At 36.5% G+C, this 20,448-nt stretch overlaps 1 protein-coding gene across 2 annotated transcripts; it reads left to right on the top strand.

Moving 5' to 3' along the window:
* Nucleotides 1-953: 953 nt before the first annotated feature.
* Nucleotides 954-18,487, top strand: LOC127938805 (protein FAM102B-like). Of its 2 annotated transcripts, XM_052535676.1 has the most exons (11): nucleotides 954-1,418; nucleotides 6,774-6,894; nucleotides 7,001-7,030; nucleotides 7,581-7,697; nucleotides 8,463-8,509; nucleotides 10,192-10,295; nucleotides 12,548-12,643; nucleotides 14,029-14,236; nucleotides 14,343-14,479; nucleotides 15,620-15,689; nucleotides 16,125-18,487. In XM_052535676.1, the coding sequence occupies exons 1-11, from the start codon at nucleotides 1,285-1,287 to the stop codon at nucleotides 16,165-16,167; spliced, it is 1,107 nt and encodes a 368-aa protein (XP_052391636.1). In that variant the 5' UTR covers nucleotides 954-1,284; the 3' UTR covers nucleotides 16,168-18,487. The 2 variants fall into 2 exon arrangements, with proteins under 2 accessions (XP_052391636.1, XP_052391637.1); XM_052535677.1 differs by lacking the exon at nucleotides 12,548-12,643.
* The last annotated feature ends 1,961 nt before the right edge of the window (nucleotides 18,488-20,448 follow it).

Here is a 20,448-nt window from a genome sequence, read left to right as displayed (position 1 = left end):
ATAATAATTCATTTTAACAACAACAAAATTATTAAATGTTATAATAATTTATATTTATTTCAATTGTTATTAATATTATTGCATATTTTGTCTCACAAAAGTGCTCATTTGTATCTGTGAACATCATATTTCCCCATCCACTTCCTATAAATATAAGCCTATATTATTTATAGGCAAGGCAAGGCAAGTTTATTTATAGCACATTTCATACACAGTGGGAATTCAAAGTGCTTTACATAAAACAGAAGAAGAAAAAATCACAACAATAAAACAAGGAATTAAAAAATGATTTACAATTATTTAAAAGGTTTAAAATTTATTATACATAAAATATATTGCAATCAGTTTGGACATTGCACAGTGCTCATTCAATAAATGCACAGCTAAACATACTATAGCATATTATAATCATATTAACAATAATATTTAGCAGAATAATACAACATAATGAATTTGATAACTATAAATAGGAAATTATAAAAAAATATTTAAGTATTAAAACAATTTATCAAATTAGCCTACTCCAGCTGATTCTCACGCTTCTCTGATTCTCAATGGGAGCATTATGTGTTTTCTCTTTTTGTGTACTATCATCAATATTATGTTACACTTTATTTTAAGGTGTCCTTGTTACAGTGTAACTATGCATTTAAGTATTGAGTAATATTCATTAACTACATCTAAGCTACTTATAAGGTTAGGGTTTGGCTTAGGGTTACTTCCATTTAATTATGCATAATTTTTATTATAATAGTAAGTACATGTACAGTAACATGTATAACAAGGACACCTTCAAATAAAGTGGTACCCAAGAATATATACAACCCCTGTTACATGTATTAGGCTATGTACTATGAACTGTCCTTTGCCCCCCGATTCACTTCAGCTTTATGAGTTGACTGGCCCTTTAAGAAGCGTCGTCTGTTTCCACTACTACATGACAACACATTACAGCAACAGCAGCACTACATAACACAAGCCTCCCTCTGCGGAGCGGAACAGTCAGTTACCCACTGACTGCATATCCACTGACGAGCACATCCACTATCAGCACCATTTTTGTTTGTGACGATGTAGTTAATGACATAAAAATTCGTTAGGACTGTATTATCATTGTTAGCTAAGCTTTCTATTTTAAGCAAATGGGATTCCAATCTTGGCTAACGGCTATCAGCTCTAACAACAGGTTCACCAAAGATGAGCAAATAAAAGTAATGCTCCTCCACAACGAATGAGCAAAAGCTTTATCGAGCGGTAACAGGACCGGTGGCAATCGACGTCAAGATGATGAAGAAAAAGAAGTTTAAGTTCAGAGTTGATTTTGAGCTGGACGAGCTGTCGTCGGTTCCGTTCGTCAACGGGGTTCTGTTCTGTAAAGTCCGCCTGCTTGACGGCGGATTCTCGGAGGAATCATCGCGGTAAGGAAGGATGGATATGTTTTATTATTATGGTTATGGGTGATATTGGGGGGCTCACTCTTTATTGCTTTTTAATAAAGCATAACCAAAACGACACATGCTGTGGAGCGCATACAGAGCTGTGAGATGAACTGGTCTTGGTGTTTCTTAAAGATGATCAAGTTAGTCTTTTATGGCCAATAAGGTGTATAAATTGCACATTATTTCAGTCAAGGATGAAGTCAGCACTTTTGTGTTTTTGTAGTATTTATCAAATTCAATGGAGACCTTTCACACTATGTGACGTCATATAAGATCTAGGCTAAATAAAACCTCAACAGAACTTCGGAGGTCAAATACTTTGCCCAAACTACTTGAATATCATCGTGTATATTATTTTCATTTATAAAGACAGTTTAGAACTTCATAGTATATGAGTAGTTTACCATATATGACCTAACCTTACATGACTACATTTTAGGAAATGGCTAGGTGCTCTAGAAGATCAACATGCCATTTGTGTAAAAGATTAGTTACTAATTATATGTCAGAGGGCATGGTTAAAAACAAGCATAGGTAGCATGCATAGCATAAGTAAGTGGACTGGTCTTTAATTTTGTCAGTGTGTACAGCTTATAGATTAAGATACATTTTTAGCCAGAATAAACAGAAGTGGTCTAACATTTGGTCTAAGTTTCCTTGCTGTTTTTATCTTTTATTAATAATTGCAATATATTAAGCATATCCTGTGTGCTGTTTGACTTTATTTTACAGCAGTTCTTGTGCTGAGTCACACGCTATAACTGTATGTGGTGTGTGTTTGATGTGTAAATGAGCTGCGTTGTTCTCAGACCTGCACACGGGTTGACCTGCATGCAGGATGTTGATGCATCAAGTCTGAGGGGGCGGATTTAAATGTAGAGCAGTGAAGAGAACTGTGCAGTGTTACAGATTATTACTGCATGGTGAATGTGTTGTATGACCCCATCAGAGGTGCAAACGTGACAGTCAATTGCTGCACCTTCCAAAATGACTCTATATTTATTTATGCATTTGGCAGATGCTTTTATCCAAAGTTATGTTCAGGGAATTTATCAGTTCATGCATTCCCTGAGAATCAAACACTTGATCTTGGCATTGCTTGCATCATGCTGTTTGAGCTTCAAGAGTATTATCTCACTCCTGTTTCTATCCCTATTTTAGCATCTCAGTCTAAAAGCAGACTGAATTCCTAAAAGGCCATGTGTTTTTTATTGAACATAATGGGTGAACATTACCCAGCAGAGAGGAAAAAATTACTGGAACTACTAATTAATGATAAAAATCAATTATGAAAAGTACTGACTGCTAATTGCATTGTTGTTAAGTCAGGTTTGTGGGTTGGTAATTGGTAATTGTAATTTTTGCACACGTTTGGGGAAGTCGTGGCCTAATGGTTAGAGAGTTTGACTCCTAACTCTAAGGTTGTGGGTTTGAGTCTTAGGGCTGGCAATACCACAACTGAGGTGTCCTTGAGCAGGGCATAGAACCCCTAACTGCTCCACAGGCGCCGCAGCAAAAATGGCTGCCCACTGCTCCGGGTGTGTGTTCATGTTGTGTGTGTGTGTGTGTGTGTGTGCACTTTGGTTGGGTTGAATGCATAGCATGAATTCTGAGTATGGTTCACCATACTTGGCTGTATGTTACGTCACTTTCAATATAATGCTTATATTATATAGACTTAATGTGCAGTGATCAAGATGTTGAATATCCAGTTTTAAATAACTGACAGATTAACCAAGCCCTATAAAACAAACAAAAAGGATGTCTCTACTCTTCCCTCTCAGTAGAGATATCACAAACCCTTTGTCTGTGTCTTGCTGTAACGTTTGTCATTCACTCTTTTTTTTGGAGCTCCGCAATACAAAGGCTTCCCACAGTTAAATATTAATATGTCAGGCAGTGGAAGTGGGCTGTCAGACTTCGTGACAAATTCCCTTCAAACAACTCCCCGACAATGCTTATTCATCCAAACAGAAAGAGAGCTGTAGACCAAAACCACAGCAGCTTAGAAGATCAAGCTTGGGCTACATCAGTGCTTCTCTTTTCAGTTATGCAGTTTGCAGGGAGTATCTAAGGTTCATGAGTTTATTCTCCCTCCAGACTTGAGTTTGCCTTCATCCGCCTATGGTGATCGTTTTGAAGAAGTCCTGTTTCATTGCAGACATCCTGTGGGAGAACCGGAGCACACTGAACCTGAGCACTCTTGCTCTCATTCGCTCAGCTGACTTTGCCATAGCAACGGCATATATTCCAAATACAGAAATCAGACCAGTGGCTTGTCATGGTTCTTTATTACAATATTAAACCTGTTGCACATTTTGGCATAAGCATTGGTTTAACAGCTCGTTTTTCCAGCGAGAGCAGTGATGCTAATGTCTCTAGCACATGCATGCTGCACTAATTGTGTCTGATGGACCAATGAACAAATAGTAATGTGCCATTTTTCCAGGAAGAAAATGAGTGCAAATATGGTAGATTGTTTTCATTTGTGGTAGTAATGCATGCCATTAGTACCTAATGCTACTGAATTCATTATGTCCTCTGTGTTTTGGCATCATTAGTGGTTTGTAGGGAAGGTATTAATGAGTCATTGTGATGCTAAATTGTTACAGTAAGCTCTGTGCACATCCAATGAAGTTTATTAGATCAGAGAGTCAGAGGCTAAACATTATACATCATGTGATAGCTAGAAAGCAAAAGTCTGAATTTGACCTGCGGTGGTGGAGTTATTATGAAGATGGAGGCGTCCTCTATCGATTGGAGCTCTGGCCTTGCTCGGGTTGTATGTCTGAATTATGAGTCTGCAGCTTTTCGTTTATAGTCTCACTGCCAGTAATTTGCCTATAATCATATCGGTCAGGAAAGGAGTCATATTACCTGGCATTATCATGTCCTCCTTTTATCATCATTTACAGTGCCACCTTTGTGTTGGTGAGAGAAGAGGCAGCAACGCGGGACTTTGGACTGATACAGGAGCACTAAAGAGAAATAACAGTTAAAATCAGCATGAAATCATAGTGTTATATGATTTGGTCTTGGTTAGCCTTAAAAGACTTTCCTTTTTGGCAGACATCACCGTGCGAGCCATTGGTTATAGTGTTAACAAGCCACCGAATAGCAGTTTAGACATTATTTATAGGCTACTGATGCAAGTTCTAAAGTTAAAATGTTAAAATGTGTAATTATCATTAGTTAAAATGTAATTTAATTTACATGTGATTAAGATATCACGGCGATTCAAGATATTAATATCAAGTTCCGGCCTACAGTTTGTGTTATCCTGTTTACTCTGAAACATGTCTCATTACGGAAGTAAAATGGATTTCGAAATGCGTTTCACATTGATTTTAATCTCTTAATCTCGTCAGTGTTTTTATTATTATTATATGCATGTCTAGAGCTTAATTTAAGTGAAAGACCGGTTGTTTACAGTGAGTGAGCAAAGTCGAGGGTTTTCGGTCTAAAACACTTCAAGTCCTCTAAGATCTCTGTCAACACAGCAAGTCTCTATAACCTCTGCCCAGCTTTTGTAGGTAAAAAAAAGTGTGATACAGTATTTTGAGCGTTACAACAACTGTAGAGTAGATCCAGCTGAACAAGCTTTTGCATGTGTCATTGTGTTGTTATAGCTTGAAAGAAACTCTATCAAACTGTTTATTTCCTCAGAAACCACCCACGTTCAGTGTTAGGAAAACAGTTTTTCGTTGGTAGGAGAGATATGCTTGCTTTGTTTAGTGAAGTCATTGGCCTCTGCTGCTATGGTGACAGAATCCGAGGTGAGGGTTTCATCCAGCTGTTGTTCATTCTGGTTCATGCTTTAGAGGCTGTTTTTTTTTCACCCAGTGGCTCCCTCAGCACGAAGCACGAGCCTTATTGTAGAGAATCTCCCCAGCTGGATGGGAGGTGCCCAATTATGTGTTATTTTGGCTGTGTTTCCCAAAGATGTCATTGTGGAACATTAGGAGGTAACAGAAAAAGTGGAGGGACTCTGTTTATGTAAGGGCAGGTGTACGAGCTCTGGATGTTTGTTCCCTAATATTATATTAATGATACATCAAATGCAAATTCATTTTTTCTTTACTTTTTAAAGAAATTACTCTTATTTAGGAATTCAGTAAAGTACGGAGCCCCGCACATGACATGCAAGAAAAAATAAATAAATTGTGCGCACGATTTACTAATTCGTTCCCTCACTGTACTAAAACCTGCACACATTTAGCAAATCGAGGGAACGAATTAGCAAGTCAAGTGAACGCAGTAGTAAATCGAGGGAACGAAACAGTAATCGTGTGCACGTTTTAGTACAGTGAGGGAACGAATTAGTAAATCGTGCACACGATTTAACCTACAATTTTTTTCCTGCTTGTCATGTGCGGGGCTCCGTAGCAAAGAATACTGAAATAAATACATATATTAAGCATCATAACTATTTTCAACATTTTTAATAATAAGAAATGTTTATTGACCTAATCAGTGTATTAAAATGCTTTCTGAAGAGGCTGGAGTAATACCTGCTTAACATTCAGTTCTGTCGTCACCGCAATTAGTTACATTTAAAAATATGGTTACATTTTTTTTACATTATTTGTTTTACTGTTATTTTTGATGAGGATAAGAAACTTATGTTTTTAAAAACATTACAAAATCCCAAACCTTTGAAAATGAGTAAACTTATGCTTTTAATGAAAGATGTATTTATTAATATGATACACCCTCTCCTCCATACCACAGTGTTGCTTGGTCAAAGCAGCATACAATTAAGGACATTACCTTGCATTTCCAACATGCATCTTTGTGTTAGCACTGTCCTTTGACTTCCAACAGAGACAAAACACTTCATCCTGATATGTTTATGCTTGCAGTGTTGTGTTCACTCTCTAAGATGTGTATCATAGCATCACGATTTCCCTGAAGCTCATTTTATAGCCCTCTGGGCATCGCTTGTCGTTTGCCCTGTCTGCAAACATCTGTCTAATTGAGAAGTAGAGCACCTGTACAGGGAGGTCCATTTTCAAATGGGAAATTAATGAAACCTCTTTTTGTCAGTATGGCCTTCTGACTCCAGGCTTTAATTAATCACAGAATGTGAGTCAGACTCTTTTAATGCAATCCACTTGAAGTGAATATTAAAACTCTCTATGAGGCTGGATTGTGAGTGACTCATGCTGTTGTGCAATCGGTTCAAAATCTCCCTGAGGAGCAATGCTGCAGGAACTGTCCACCCCTGTTGGATTTAGCAAATGCAGATGTGGATGAGTGGTAAACTCTTGAGCCAAGTCTCTTCTTTTACAGTGACCTTGTTATAACAACCTGGTGTGTGTTTGCATTTCACAGCGAGACGGTCCAGGCAAACTGTGTACACTGGAAAAAGAGATTCTCCTTCCCCTGTAAAATGAGCGCTAATGCTGGAACCGGAGTCCTTGACCCCTGTGTGTGTCGAGTTTCAGTCAGAAAGGTAGAAACACACTCATGCACCCTTTTTTGGTTTACAATAAACCGTTTGGAGTTTAAATACTGAGAATGATTTGATTTGTTTTTTTGATTGTTTTTTTATGTAACAGGAACTGAAAGGTGGAAAGACTTATGCAAAGGTAATTTCTACTTCTTTTTTTAATTTAACATACCAACACATTTCAATTTGCTTTTGTGCAGTTGACAAAAAGCAATGTGTGACATTCTCATCTAATACTATTTTAAAAAGCATTTACTAATTCTTTAGCAGTTATTTTGCACGTGTTTTATTTTTATACAACCTGATGTTAACTGAGAGACTGTGGAATAATTATAAATATTTTAATACTAGTCACTCTGCAGGACTATTTAAATGAACTATATAAAAAAGGTGAAAGGGTGGGTAAAAAAAACGAACTCCCAAAACTAACTCCCATCCATGTGTGTTTCAGGCTAAAATCTTTATGAGGCTAAAACAGTGCATTGGTAATTCATCAAGTGGACAGTTCTGTAGAGGATTATAAAATATTGATAGCAAAGGAACAGCTGAAAATAGATCAATCTGGAACACTGTGTTTGTGTGAATACTAGTGCACTTCCGTTCATAAAAGAATTAACCTTATTATTTAGTTTTTTCTGGCAAAAATACATTTCTTTCCTGAATTTGTACTGCTTTGGCTCTCTGTACAGCTGGGTTTTGCTGATCTTAACCTGGCGGAGTTTGCTGGATCGGGTAGCACCACACGCAGGTGTCTACTGGAGGGTTATGACACCAAAAACACTAGACAGGACAACTCCATCCTTAAGGTACAGAATAACTCAGACTTCCTTTCAGGGTCTTCTCAGCTATTTTATTGCATTCTTTGATTCATGTAATTTTGTGTTATTTTAGTTATTATTAGTGGTCCTTTTGGTCACTATAAATCATAATCCTGGATAAAATCCCCATGAAATCAAAGTGGACAAATCTTAATTTTTAATGTTATATTGCATTATTTATTATAAATGTTTTTTTTTCCACATGCACATCATCATTTTTTTTTCATGTGCCCTCATAATACTAACTTCCTCAAAATAACATTCCCTCCATCTTGCAACGTCTCTTTTCTTCTCTGATGACGTGTTTATAGGTGCAAGGGTCACTTATATGAGATGGCAGCAGTAATATTCAGTTAGGTTCAGTCAGTCAGTTCCCAATGGACAAAATCAAGAAGCCTTTTCATTTGGATACATGTCACAATAGGGAAGAAAAGACTAGGACAGCTTCTTTAATTCCAGAAAAACACTAACCCCAGATGGGTGTATCTGAAATCATGCAATTTTAAAGGGGAATAAAGTCATTTGAAAACATGAGCCTTTTTACCTGGCAGATAACAAAAAAGTGAAAAAAAAAATCCATCTGTTCACTAAACAACCATCCAAAAAACCCTGGAAACCATCCAAAAAATGCATGTGAATTTGCATCATCAAGAGCCACACACATTCTCAGAAGAAAAGGAACAATTTTAAATCTTAAAATAAAATGTCATACACATCCAGTTTCTTACTTTTTTTATTTGTCTTTGCCTGCAGGTTATTATCAGCACACAGCTGATGTCTGGGGACCCCTGTTTCAAAACGTGAGTGTTACTTTTAAAGAGCCATTAAGATGAAAATTCTAAGCTTCCTATCACTGTTTATAAGTTATGCTCAACAGGTTTAAATCCATCCAAGGTTAAGAAACATTGTCATTTTGTCAAAATATCATTTTAAAATTACCTCAATTCTCAGAGATCCCCAAACGGTTCGCGCAAAGCTGTTCAAAAGATTCAGTTTCCTTAAACCCCACCTTTCGGTAGCATACTGTGTTCTGATTGGTCAACTGACATAGTCAGTTTTGATTGGATGTTCTGCACACAACTTTACGGTAAAAAATGCGTTAGCATCTTTTTGGGGTGAATTATGTCTTGTTCCTCTCATCGCGAAGCAAACAGTAAAATAAAAAACTTGAAGAACAGTCTCGCTTCTTTTTCTTCTGTGTGTGTGTATTCAAGCCGCGCTTCAGTTTGAATCTGAATAGCGCGTTCAGCGCGGGGGCGTGGTCACGATGGGAGACATGAAAAACAGATATCGTGTTGTTTTCATATGGTTTACTTTATCACAGAATATCTGTTTTCGGCAGCACTTGTTTAGTTTTAAAGTACACATGTCAAGCTTTCTATAGATATCTCTCTCATGTCTCTTCGTTGAGTATTCACGGAGTTATACTTCATTTTAATGACGTGTTTGTAAATGAAGATCAGCGCAGATGAAGGCTGCAGACAGCACATCTTGTTTGTTATCTTTATTTTATAAGTGCACAAAGTTATGTCTGTATCCAAAAAAAATAAAACTTTTACAGATTCGATTGATGTATTGCTCTTACCTGTACGATTAAAACTGAAAGTGTAATTTAAGTTCTTTTCGGGGTTATCAGTGGAAAATGACTCATAACACACTGTCTCCTCGACATGATGCTATCACACCAACTGCTAAGCAGAGCGTTTGTGTGGGGGGTGGGGCAGGTCAGGGTTTCGTTTCTCCCAAGACGGTAGGCGGAGATTATTATGCAAAGTGCTCCTAGTGACGTACATAGAGATGGGCAAAAGATTTAAAATCTATAACGACTGGTTTCAGCGATTCAGAGTCGACTCCTTACTTTAGAAGCCAATAACTTTATAAATCGTGTACTTTTTGGTTTAATTACTTTGCACATTGTTTACACTGATGGACAGCTACATCATACACTGTAATACAGGTCATTTTTGATTTCCCATCTGTGTGGCTCTTTAAATGCTTCTGAATGTGTTAGAGTTTGGTAGGAGATGCTACTGACGTGAGAAACAATTGAAGTTTGGTTGTTAGAAGGCCCTATTTTTATCTCTACACAATGCATTTTTAAATTTAGTTTAGCTGAAGAACCACAGAGACCTTTTCCTGTTAAACATTTGAAGTTGCTATTCTAGTATTTCCTCTGAAACGGCTTGTGTATGTTGGGAAGGAGTGTGAATGAGCGTCCTGGGGAAATCAGAGCTTTGAACACCGATTTGCATACTGGGAACCAGCACTGTCCACCCACACATGTACACACACACTCGTGAAGGCAAAATCCTGCTTAAAAAAATGTGTGTGGGTTGGGATTCTGGGGGCTGTTTTTGGACCACCGTCAGTGGGTGGATTCAGATGTTTTAGTTCTTTGATTCAGTTTTTCTTTTTTCAGTCTGTTCATTCAAATCCATTTACAGTAAACCATATTCTTGATTGCCCGTTCTCCATGTATTAGGCCTCCATCCACCGCAACGGTAATAGGCATTCAGGGTGATGTGGAGAGCCTGCTGGAAGACAGGAAAGGAGGAGACACACAGAAACCTTTTCTTAGTCTCTCAGGTAAACCTCACACACTCAAGCCAGGCTGAGTTTAAACATTTGTCTTTTATGTGTGCTTAAAAGTGGTTGCATTTCTTGTATTTTTATGTTGGGTGCTCTAATTAACTGTCCAAATCAAACACCCTTTGAGAAGCTCCTTATTAATTCTGCTTCCAGTCTTGTTGGAAAGAACAGGACTCTGTGTTTGATTTGATTCAGCTGAACTAACGGGAGCTTGAAAGAGCATTCTCTCTTCCGCTCTCTCTTTTATCGTTTCGTTGCACTCATACATGCTGTGTGCCTTTTCTGTCCAGAGGCTGGCGAAAGCATCAGTCTTTAATGTATAATTTAGCCGTGTGCAGCTCTTGACTCTGTTTTCAGAGTGATTCAGTATGACTGACTGCTTATGTTGAAGGCAGGCATACAATTCATAAAATATGATTAAGTCCCAGTGCCGCTTCCACTGTGATTTTTATTTTCAATAATTTAACAATAATAAAGCCATCTTAATATTCACATTAGGCCATTTAATCTGAAATATTAATTAATTAAAACTAATTATATGAGTTAAATATGAGTTAGCATGAGATTTTGGCAGAGAAATGCTACTCTTTTGATGAAGCAGATTAATTCAGATCAGGAATGATCAGCTACTCTTTCAGCATCTGGCAAGTCTGTTAGTGAGAGTGATTTAATGTAGATATTTTCATTTGTTTTTCAGCTTTAATATTAGAGTATTGAGGGTTTTCATTTGTTTGTTTTAAGGCAATGCATGTGCTATATCTAGTATTCTAGTACTAGTTGAAATTCTAGTATTTCAAAATTAATAATGAAAAAAAAAAAGAATGACAAAATTATTAAAGGGGTCATATTATGCTTTTAATGCCCCTTTCCATAATCACGATCTTCATCTTTTAAAATAAATATAAAGTCAGTTAATAATGTCCTTAGTTTTACCATGAGTTCAAGCCAGAAAGAGGAACAGAGTAGTGTGACAGACACACTGATGAAGCTCCTATGTGTTTGCAGAACACAAGCCACTGACAGTTAAGATAGCTGACTCCACTGTGTGACCCTGTCTCTTTCTCACACACACAGACACACAATGCAGACACACACACACACAATGCACAAAACTCTGCATTTGAACAGTCGATAGGAAATTATTAAACTAATAACAAAACATACTTCCAGTAGCTGGTTCAGAAGCGCCAGATTGTCATAGCAGTCAGATTGACCTCTCCTAAGACTACGGAACGGTTGTCCATAAAGTACGTTGCTGTTCTGTTGTAAGTAATCGTAACGATTCCTAAATGCATCTACTTTCTGAAGGCCAAATAAAGTGCTTTTGCTTTCTCCTAGATACACACAGCATCTCCCTGACATGGCTGCTTCAACACTAACTGCGGTTACTGAAACCACGCTTTCTTTCTTTGTGTAAACATTTGGGGGGCATTACGCAAATATTCCCACAGTGACGTAGACATGTGGGGGGCGTGTTTTAATGAGCTGTTTTAGAGGGGCGTGGCAGAATCTTAACTTTGAAGAAGAATATCTCTTTGGATTTGAGACTTTAGTCTTTGCAACTTCAGGGATCTTATCTATGCACAATCAGCTTGTAACACTCCAAAGAGAAAGGGAAACTTGAATTTGCATCATATGACCCCTTTAATCATGGTATGTGCAAATTTCTAGCCAAAAAAATGCTAATTAGAATGAGAAAGTCCCTCTTTCTAATGCACCACCTGCTGTCAACTAGAATTAGCAAGTAGCAAATCATGATTCAAAATCATGATGTGTTGTAAAGTGAAGGCTAATTTAAAAATCCTATTAATATCCATAAAATGTTTTTTATTTTATTTTTTAAAGGACTAAAGGTTCAAGTTACAACAATGGTTAATATTTCATAAATAAAATTATTTAATAAAAATATATTAAAATGAGCTACTGAACTACACTTGACAATTATATGTCCCTTATATGTCTGATCAGCTTCCAGTGGACAATGGACATGACCCTAATGCACTCTAACTATACTGGACTTCTGCCAGCTAGTCAATATTGAACACTTTTACAAATGCATAAACAATTCGACAGTCCTAATTTAAATAGTTAAATCATTAAATGCCTGTATACTACATGAATACATTAGATGCACAGTATAATGTATTTTATGGTTTGAATCAGGAGAAGAACAGGTTTGATTGGCATTGAATCCCTTAAGTGATTGAGCAGGCTTAATTAAGACTGACCTGCATCCCTTATGTCCACAGAGACATCAGGGAAGTGTGGCTCTTTGCCTGATGAGCTCGGGCTGTTCGGACACTCTCGAACGTCCAGTTACGCTAGTCAGCAGTCCAAAGTATCAGGTAGGCTTTCCCTTTCCACTATTTTCTCACTGATCGCTCAATCATAACTCTGTGTGATTCTGTTGTCTTGCTGGATTTGAATGCATGCCTGATTAGTATTTTCTGTAACATTGTCAGTCAATATGATGCAGTGGTATTGCATGATGAATAAAGTAGGCTGCATGTCATGTGTCTCTGTTTTGTGCCATGGAGTGAAGATGAGTGTGCACATATGAGAGAGAGAGAGAGAGAGAGAGAGAGAGAAAATGTGTGTGCAAATCCATTAGCTCACATTAAATTTTGTTTATATTTATTTTGATTATCATTTTTATCGATTTAAATTTTGATGTACTCTATCATTCAAAGGTTTGGGGTCAGTAAGCTTTTTTATGTGTTTGAAAGACGTTTCTTAAGCTCACCAAGGCTGCATTTGATTGATCAAAAATACAGTAAAACAGTAATATTGTGAAATAATATTATTACAGTTTGAATTAAATGTTTTCTATTTCGGTACATTTGAAAATGTAATTTATTTGTGTGATGACAAAGCTGCATTTTAATTAACCATTTCTTTAGTATTTATTTATTCTAATATGCTGATTTGGTGCTCTGCTCAAGAAACATTTCTCATTTATTATCAATGTAGAAAACAGTTCTGCTTAATATTTTTGTGGAAACTGTAATACATACATCCGGGTAATCTGATGAATAAGAAGTTCAAAACAGCAATATTTATTTGAATAGAAATCTTTTGTAACAAATGTCTTTACTTCTGATAAATGTAATGTTTCTTTGTTGAATAAAGGCATTAGGCAATGAAACAAAAATCTTACTGACCTCAAATTTTTGAATGGTAAGGATGTAAAATACCTCATATAAAATAATACAAAACAGTTTATATAATATATTTAAATTGACCATTTTTATGAACATTTTAAAATATTATATTTTTAAGATCTTCAGACCCTATTCTGTTTCCCTTTTATGGAAAGTGATGCTTGCTTTATAAAATAATTAGAAATGAGGCTTTTAGAAGGATTCAGTGCCATCACACAGTAGCTGGATTAAATGTCCCAGATCTAATTTTATAACACTACTTCCTCTAGTACTTCAGAGAGGAGACAGCACTCAGTCCTTATTTCATTAAGATTGGTTTACTCATTGCTCACTTTGACCTTTTCCATTAGATTATCTCGAAGTGTAAAGTTAGTTTTAAAGTCCCACAATGCAAACAGAAGTGTTCATCACATATCTGGCTCCGACTGGAAACTGGAGTTGCTGTGTGTGTATACATGTGTAGGAGGATATTCCCTCCAGCAGCTGCCCATACTAGCATCATTTATCACTTTTTTTTTTTTCTTTAATTAAAAAAATTAAAATTAAAATTTAAATCTGTTGTTTTTCAGGCTATAGTACAAGTCACTCACGTTCCTCCAGTCTGTCGGAGTTCTCCCACAGGAGGAACACTTCAATCGGCAGCGCTTCCACCGGCATTGCCAGCATCCCTGAGCCCAGTGAGGAGTGTGAACTACAAACTACAGTGCCCCCTACAGCCCCGGGGGTCCGCGCTGCTGTGCCTGAACACCCATCGACCCCTGACAGAGCTGCCAGCAGGTCAGACAGACACTGCTACTGCTGCCTGCTCTATATTCACCAAGCTTTAGATCCAGGAAATGAAATAAATGTAGATTTATCAGGTTTATTTTCTCATATATACAAGGTACCCAGTGAAACAGGATTCAATGGAGTCTCAGCTGAAAAGGGTGGATGCCACACGGGTGGATGCCGATGACGTAGTTGAGAAGATTCTGCAAAGCCAGGATTTCACCCACAGTCTGCTGGACTCCAGCACTGAAGGTAACAATGGCTTCTGTATGTTTATTAACAGACATAGCTTGAAGTTAAGGCTGGTGCTATAACAGGAATATCGCAACACTGCACTATTAGTGAGCCAACCACAGAGGAACGCAAAAACTGCAGCAGCCCCAACATTTGCGATTTTCACTTAACAAGCCTAAACAAGGTGTAAATGATTTCAACAGTGTGTTTCATTACATCTCTCTTTGAATGAACCAGCTTTTTTTTGAACATGTAGATGAATGAATGGTTTAAAGACTCGCTCAAAGACAGTCCCCTGTAACAATGTTAACTGCACTGACTGACAGCCCGTCTAGAATGCACAAGTGAAATATCAGCAGAAAAAGTCTCTTGTCCAGTTAGATTCGAGGATCAAACTGTTAAACATATAGGCTAACAATTAATATTTGGTTTATATTCGATAACGTGGGCCCTTATTTTGACATTCTCTGTTTTCTTACTTCCTGTTTCAGCGCTCTATTTAAATTTGGTTTAATTGGTTTCTAAATATAACCTTGTTACATGTAACACACACACACACTCACACACTTATTTCAAAAACAAACAATAAAATCTTAATGACCACAAACTTTTAAAATGTAGTGTAAGTGATGCAAAATACCTATATAAAATATACAAAAATAAATAAAACGGGTCATATTATATTTAGTTTCACTTCTGATGAAGTGTTGATGTAGGCTTTTATAGACTTTTATAGACTTTTTATATACACTAATTTTAAATAGATTTTTTATAAATCGTGTATAATGGCCAAATTCCCAGTAAAGAACAATTAATGAAGCAGGCAACACTTTGAAACCACCAATCAGAGAAGTCGCTGCTACTATAGAAATGAGAGCCTCACCAAAAGAGCAGGGAGAACTGCAAATCTTGTAATCTAATTAGTCTTTTTACAATCTCAAACATCTTAATTTACTGTTATGTGTCTCTTTCACATCAAGCATGTCTCGATGTGTGTGTCCTATTAGTTTTTGTATTATTTTTAGATGACCTAGAGACAGGTTCTCATTAGAAATGGACCGGTTTGGTTTTTGTATCCCCAGAGAAGAGTCGTGACGTGTGTATGTGTGCAGAATGGAGGCGATATCTATTTCAAGTGTGTGTTTGTGTGTGTTTCAGAGGAAGGTCTGCGCTTGTTTGTGGGCCCTGGTGGGAGCACAGCACTTGGTAGCCATCACCTTCCTGCCAGGTGAGTTTGAAGGAATATTTCAGCCAAAAAGGAAAATGCTGTCATCATTTACTCACTTAAATGTCATTCCAAAGCTATATGTCTTTCTTCCTTGTAACACAAAATGAGATAATTAGTAGAACACCCAAGTTGCTCTTTAAATCGGGGATTGAGTCTGTTAAGCTTTAAAACATTATCAGAAGGGACCATAAATGTATGGTATTATTCTATATTGAAAGTGTTTCAGAGAAAATATAGAGCATCTCTTAGAAGTAAGAAAGACAAACAGTTTTGGAATGACACGAGGGTGAGTAAATAACTATTTTAACGCTCGGTTACGGTCTCTTTAAATAACAGAGTAATCAATCAGCAGTGGTATTCCTCTATGCTCTAAACAAAATGTAAATCATCTCATTTACCAGGTTCTATGTAAATGCTGATTGCTTCTCTTTTCAGGGTTGGAGCTGGTGCCTACGAACAGGTGGTGATCAAACGTTAGAGTTGAGAGATGACAGAAGGAGAAGTGTCAAAAACCAAAGTCTGTTTCGTGGGAGGAGAAAGGGACGAAGAGATTCAGACATGTTGGTCTCCTCTCACATTAGGAGTGTTCGTCATGAACCTGTTTCATCCTTTTGATGGAATGGTGTCCTCTGCTGGCTACATGAAAAACTGACAGCTCCTCTGTAAGAGGCTGCTATTATAGGTGTCTGTGTTTCACTGTGAGCTCAAGTTTGTCTCCTAATACTTCCGCTTTGAAAATCAAAGTTTTTCTCTATTTTCCTTGCAGATTTAAAAAATATATATATTTCATATTAGTGTTTTAGTTTGTTTTAACCCATGTTAACATGTTTGTGAGCCATGTCAGTAACATTTGATGGATTGTATACATCTTTTACAGTACATATGAGGTGAATACTCTCTCTGCAGATGACCCCTTTGCTAATTTTTTTTTGTCATCTCATTACTGTCAGTATGGAAATCAAACCGTCCTCACTCTCACTTTGTGCTTGTGAGAAGTCATGATGCATTGGACAGATGGAGGCGTTTTCAGACTTGTCCATTTGAATAGCACTTTGAATTGAAGGACTTTCTGTGTATCTCCAACACTGTAGGGAGTTTTGAGGCTGAGCTGCTGATCAAGTTTACCCATACACGGAAAATGTGTATATCTTCTTTTTTCATTGTCCTAAATGACTTTCAGCTTGAGAACTTAAAGATAGATGAAACTCCTACAGCTGCATTATATGTTGAATGGGACTACTTATTAAATTTTGCAGTTCAGTATATTCACATTTTAGCTACCAATTTCCAAGCAGGTGAATATCTAATAATTAAGTCTCTGGCATCATTAATGATATCTCGTAAATTAATTGGCTTTCATGCAAGGACATGATATGATATGAGCCAAGCTGTTCTCAAGCTACAATTAGTAAAATTGCAGCACAGAACAAAGCATTTAACTATTTCAGCAACGCTTGAAACATTTAGCACAAGGCTCTTGAGAGATGCGTAGCTCTTTTTATCCTCTCTATAACACTACAAAAACTTTTTTTTTGTAGTTACTTGATGTATCACTTAAATGAAAGTATTGCCTATTTTCATAGTATCTCTGTCTGTAAGATCAGCTATAGGGCATATCAGAATCATACATTAGTGCTTCTCTAGTTTTATGTGACCGTATGCCCATATCTTCTCAGAATCCATTCGCTGTTTTATTAATATAAACTCACTTGTTTCTTCATTTGGAATGCGTGAGGATTCGAGGTTATAATATAACCACTTGATTATATTATAACTGTCTAGAGTTATAGTGTAGAAATGCATGGGTGTCACACCTACTCGATGTGTCCAAAGCTTTTTGTGTAGTCTTTAATATCTCCATCAGATTTATCCAGATCTGTTGAAATCCAAACACTAAAAAACACACACACACGAAAAAAAAAAACTAGTCCATACAGCTCAGGTTTATTTTATCTTTTGAAATATCAAAGCACCACACTGCGAATGTAGAGCCCCTACAGAGACATGGTGATATGTCTAAATAAGAGATGGGAGGAAAAGTTAAATATAAGTGCTTTTGCGTTCTCTCAAAAATGTTTTGGATTGCTTAGAGAAATGTTATGTTCACTTGAAAAGAGTGAGTGGAAAGCTTGTCATGGGAATGAAAAGATTTTGCATGCAAACAAGTTTCTTGCGGGAAGGAACAATTTTTGCAAGAAAATGCAACCTTTTCTTGTGAGAATGCAAGCATTATATGTATTGTGGGAATGCAAGCATTATGTGAGCAATTGCACTGTTTCTCATAGGAAACCTTTGTAAAAAAAAAAAATGCATAATTTATATATACTTTATTCTCCCATCTCATATTGTTCTACATCACTTATGTCCCTTTAAGTGCTCCGTTGCAAATGTTTGCAAATACCAGTATATTTATTATATTATAATATTATCTGCAATATTTCAGCTTCATTACTTTTCATCAGACACTCAAAAATATGAGTGAGTTTAAACTTGATTTTTAGTTTTTTAATTGATCTACTGCCAAAATGAAAGTCTATTTTTATGTATTTGAGCTTTAGTGTTACTGAAATTGTCGAGATTCACTTATTCTCCCCTGGTCCTGGTACTATACATGTTGTAAAAACATGGTGGCTTTATCTCTTCTGTGAAGTTTTTGGTCCTAGTAATTGTACTGTGTCTGATGTTTAAAGGTGACATCGCAATGTTGTGTTCTAACTTTTGGCTTCCATGCCATGTGTTCTGTTATGATGCTGGTAAGCTATGTACCATGCACTGTTAAATAAAACCACATTTCAAAAGGTGGTGTCACATATTTGCATTATTAATGACATGTTTAATGGTTGTCTTCTCCATCGATCACACAGGTTTGGCCATATAATTGAAATATGTCTTTCTGATGATCCTACACATAGTCAAAAACTACACTAACAATCATCTTAAGTGCAGCTTGTTTTCTTTTATTCTGGTTTCAGAGCTTTCTGGATCTGTTATACATTTCCTTAACTCCCAGTCCTCCTCCATGTTGTTTGCTACACCTGATATGGTTTTCACATGATCTTTTTCTTCCACCTCCTCATCAGTAGGCAGGTTTAACACCGTTTCATCAGCACTCATCCTCACCCGTGAATCCTCCTGCAGTTTCTCCCTGAGACGCTGCATGTTTCCCACACATCGCTCTGACTCTGAGGTGTTGTGCCTCATACAGGACCTCATTAACTAAAGTCTTCTGGTATGTTGTTATCACACAGGCTTGGATACACCACCTTGCAACAAAACAAGGAACAGCAAAGAAAGATAAGGTGTGACTGCAAATATCAGCAGTTTTAGACAAAAAAAAAAATGCTTATCTGTGAAGTCAGCATTAAAAGAAAAGTTCACCATATTTTTGAAATGTTAAGTTATTGCCAACAATTCATCCGTGCTTGTTATGCATTTTGAGCTCAACCTTTCAACAACCCATGGACAGAACCAAGTTCCCACCCTACATTCTTTCATTTTACAGTAGTTTACAATTAGGAAGAATATTCCTGTTTCTACTTCCTCTCCATTGTGACTTCAAGAGCCATGTCAAATCTTTTTTCTTTTTTTTTTTATCAAAGCTTGTGCTGTTCATGGTGGTGTGAGCACCTAGAGCAATGTAATGAAACAGACTGTTAAAACAAAAACTGTTCAATGTATTGGTTGTTGATTATGTGGGATGGATATCTGTATACAGACCATTGTAAATAATAATAATAATAATACAATACATTTTAAACTGACTAAATTTGGTCACCAGAGAGAAATCTGTCATTCCATTGGAGGATGAAGTTAATATGATATTTTAATTAAAAGTTGCATGGATCTAGTCATGCTCACGTGCATGCAAAGAAATTATTATTATTTTATTTTTTTTAGAAAGTACAGTATATATGATTCATATATAATAACAATTCCAGTGAACTCCACAGAGTTAGACAATTTTGTGTCAGTCAGAGATACTTTTTTGGGTTTGTAAACAAACATGGTTTACATGTTTATTTGGTTAACTTATTTTATTCAGTTATGTAATTTTAATTAGTGTCATACCTTTACCATAATGTTCTACGTCAGGTGACTTGAACCTGTCAACAATTAACTTGACCATCATCTCTTCTGAAACAGCTTTTCCTTCAACAGCAAAAATGCCTTAAGAAATGCCTTATTTGAAACCATTATATAATATAACTATTTTTTTTTTTCAGTTCTTCTGTAATCATATATGGTTAGATGCGTTCATTAATAATAATTTGCTGTTTGTTCATTGATTTTACTCTATTTCAATAGTGACTGCAACAACAATACGTGTCCATCCGCACTTCGTTTGTTGAACGGTGTCAGCAAACAACTCACAACAAAACTGACATGAGACAGAAACAAGATTTTACGAGCTTTTTTATTTTCTTTACGAGGGCTGCCATAAGATATAAATGCATGCGTTCCATAATTATATGATCCTACTGATTATTAATACTATAGTTTTAACAAGAAATCTGCCAAGAACGTTTTCACATATGCTTAAAAATGAACCCATTCAAAATGACCACCAGAGGTCAGTGTTGCGCGTTCACAACTGACTGGCAAAGCACTTCTCTATAATATATATAGCAGTGCTGACAATAGGTTTATTTAAAGGGTTGTCAAAAGTACACACGCGCAGGAATTAAACTCTTAACCACATAGCGACACAAAGTAAAAAAAAAATATTATTATAGTTTTTTTTTGACTGGGATATGTCTTA

Source organism: Carassius gibelio, chromosome A20 (assembly GCF_023724105.1).
Source record: "Carassius gibelio isolate Cgi1373 ecotype wild population from Czech Republic chromosome A20, carGib1.2-hapl.c, whole genome shotgun sequence".
Taxonomy (NCBI): Eukaryota; Metazoa; Chordata; class Actinopteri; order Cypriniformes; family Cyprinidae; genus Carassius; species Carassius gibelio.
Note: the sequence above shows the minus strand (reverse complement) of the source record. Positions and strands in the feature narration are given on the sequence as shown.

Coding starts and splice junctions, on each gene's coding strand:
- LOC127938805 (XM_052535676.1), top strand. CDS start 1,285: ATGATGAAGAAAAAGAAGTTTAAGTTCAGAGTTGATTTTGAGCTGGAC. Junction 1,419..6,773: donor TTCTCGGAGGAATCATCGCG/GTAAGGAAGGAT, acceptor TGCATTTCACAG/CGAGACGGTCCAGGCAAACT. Junction 8,510..10,191: donor GGGGACCCCTGTTTCAAAAC/GTGAGTGTTACT, acceptor TCCATGTATTAG/GCCTCCATCCACCGCAACGG.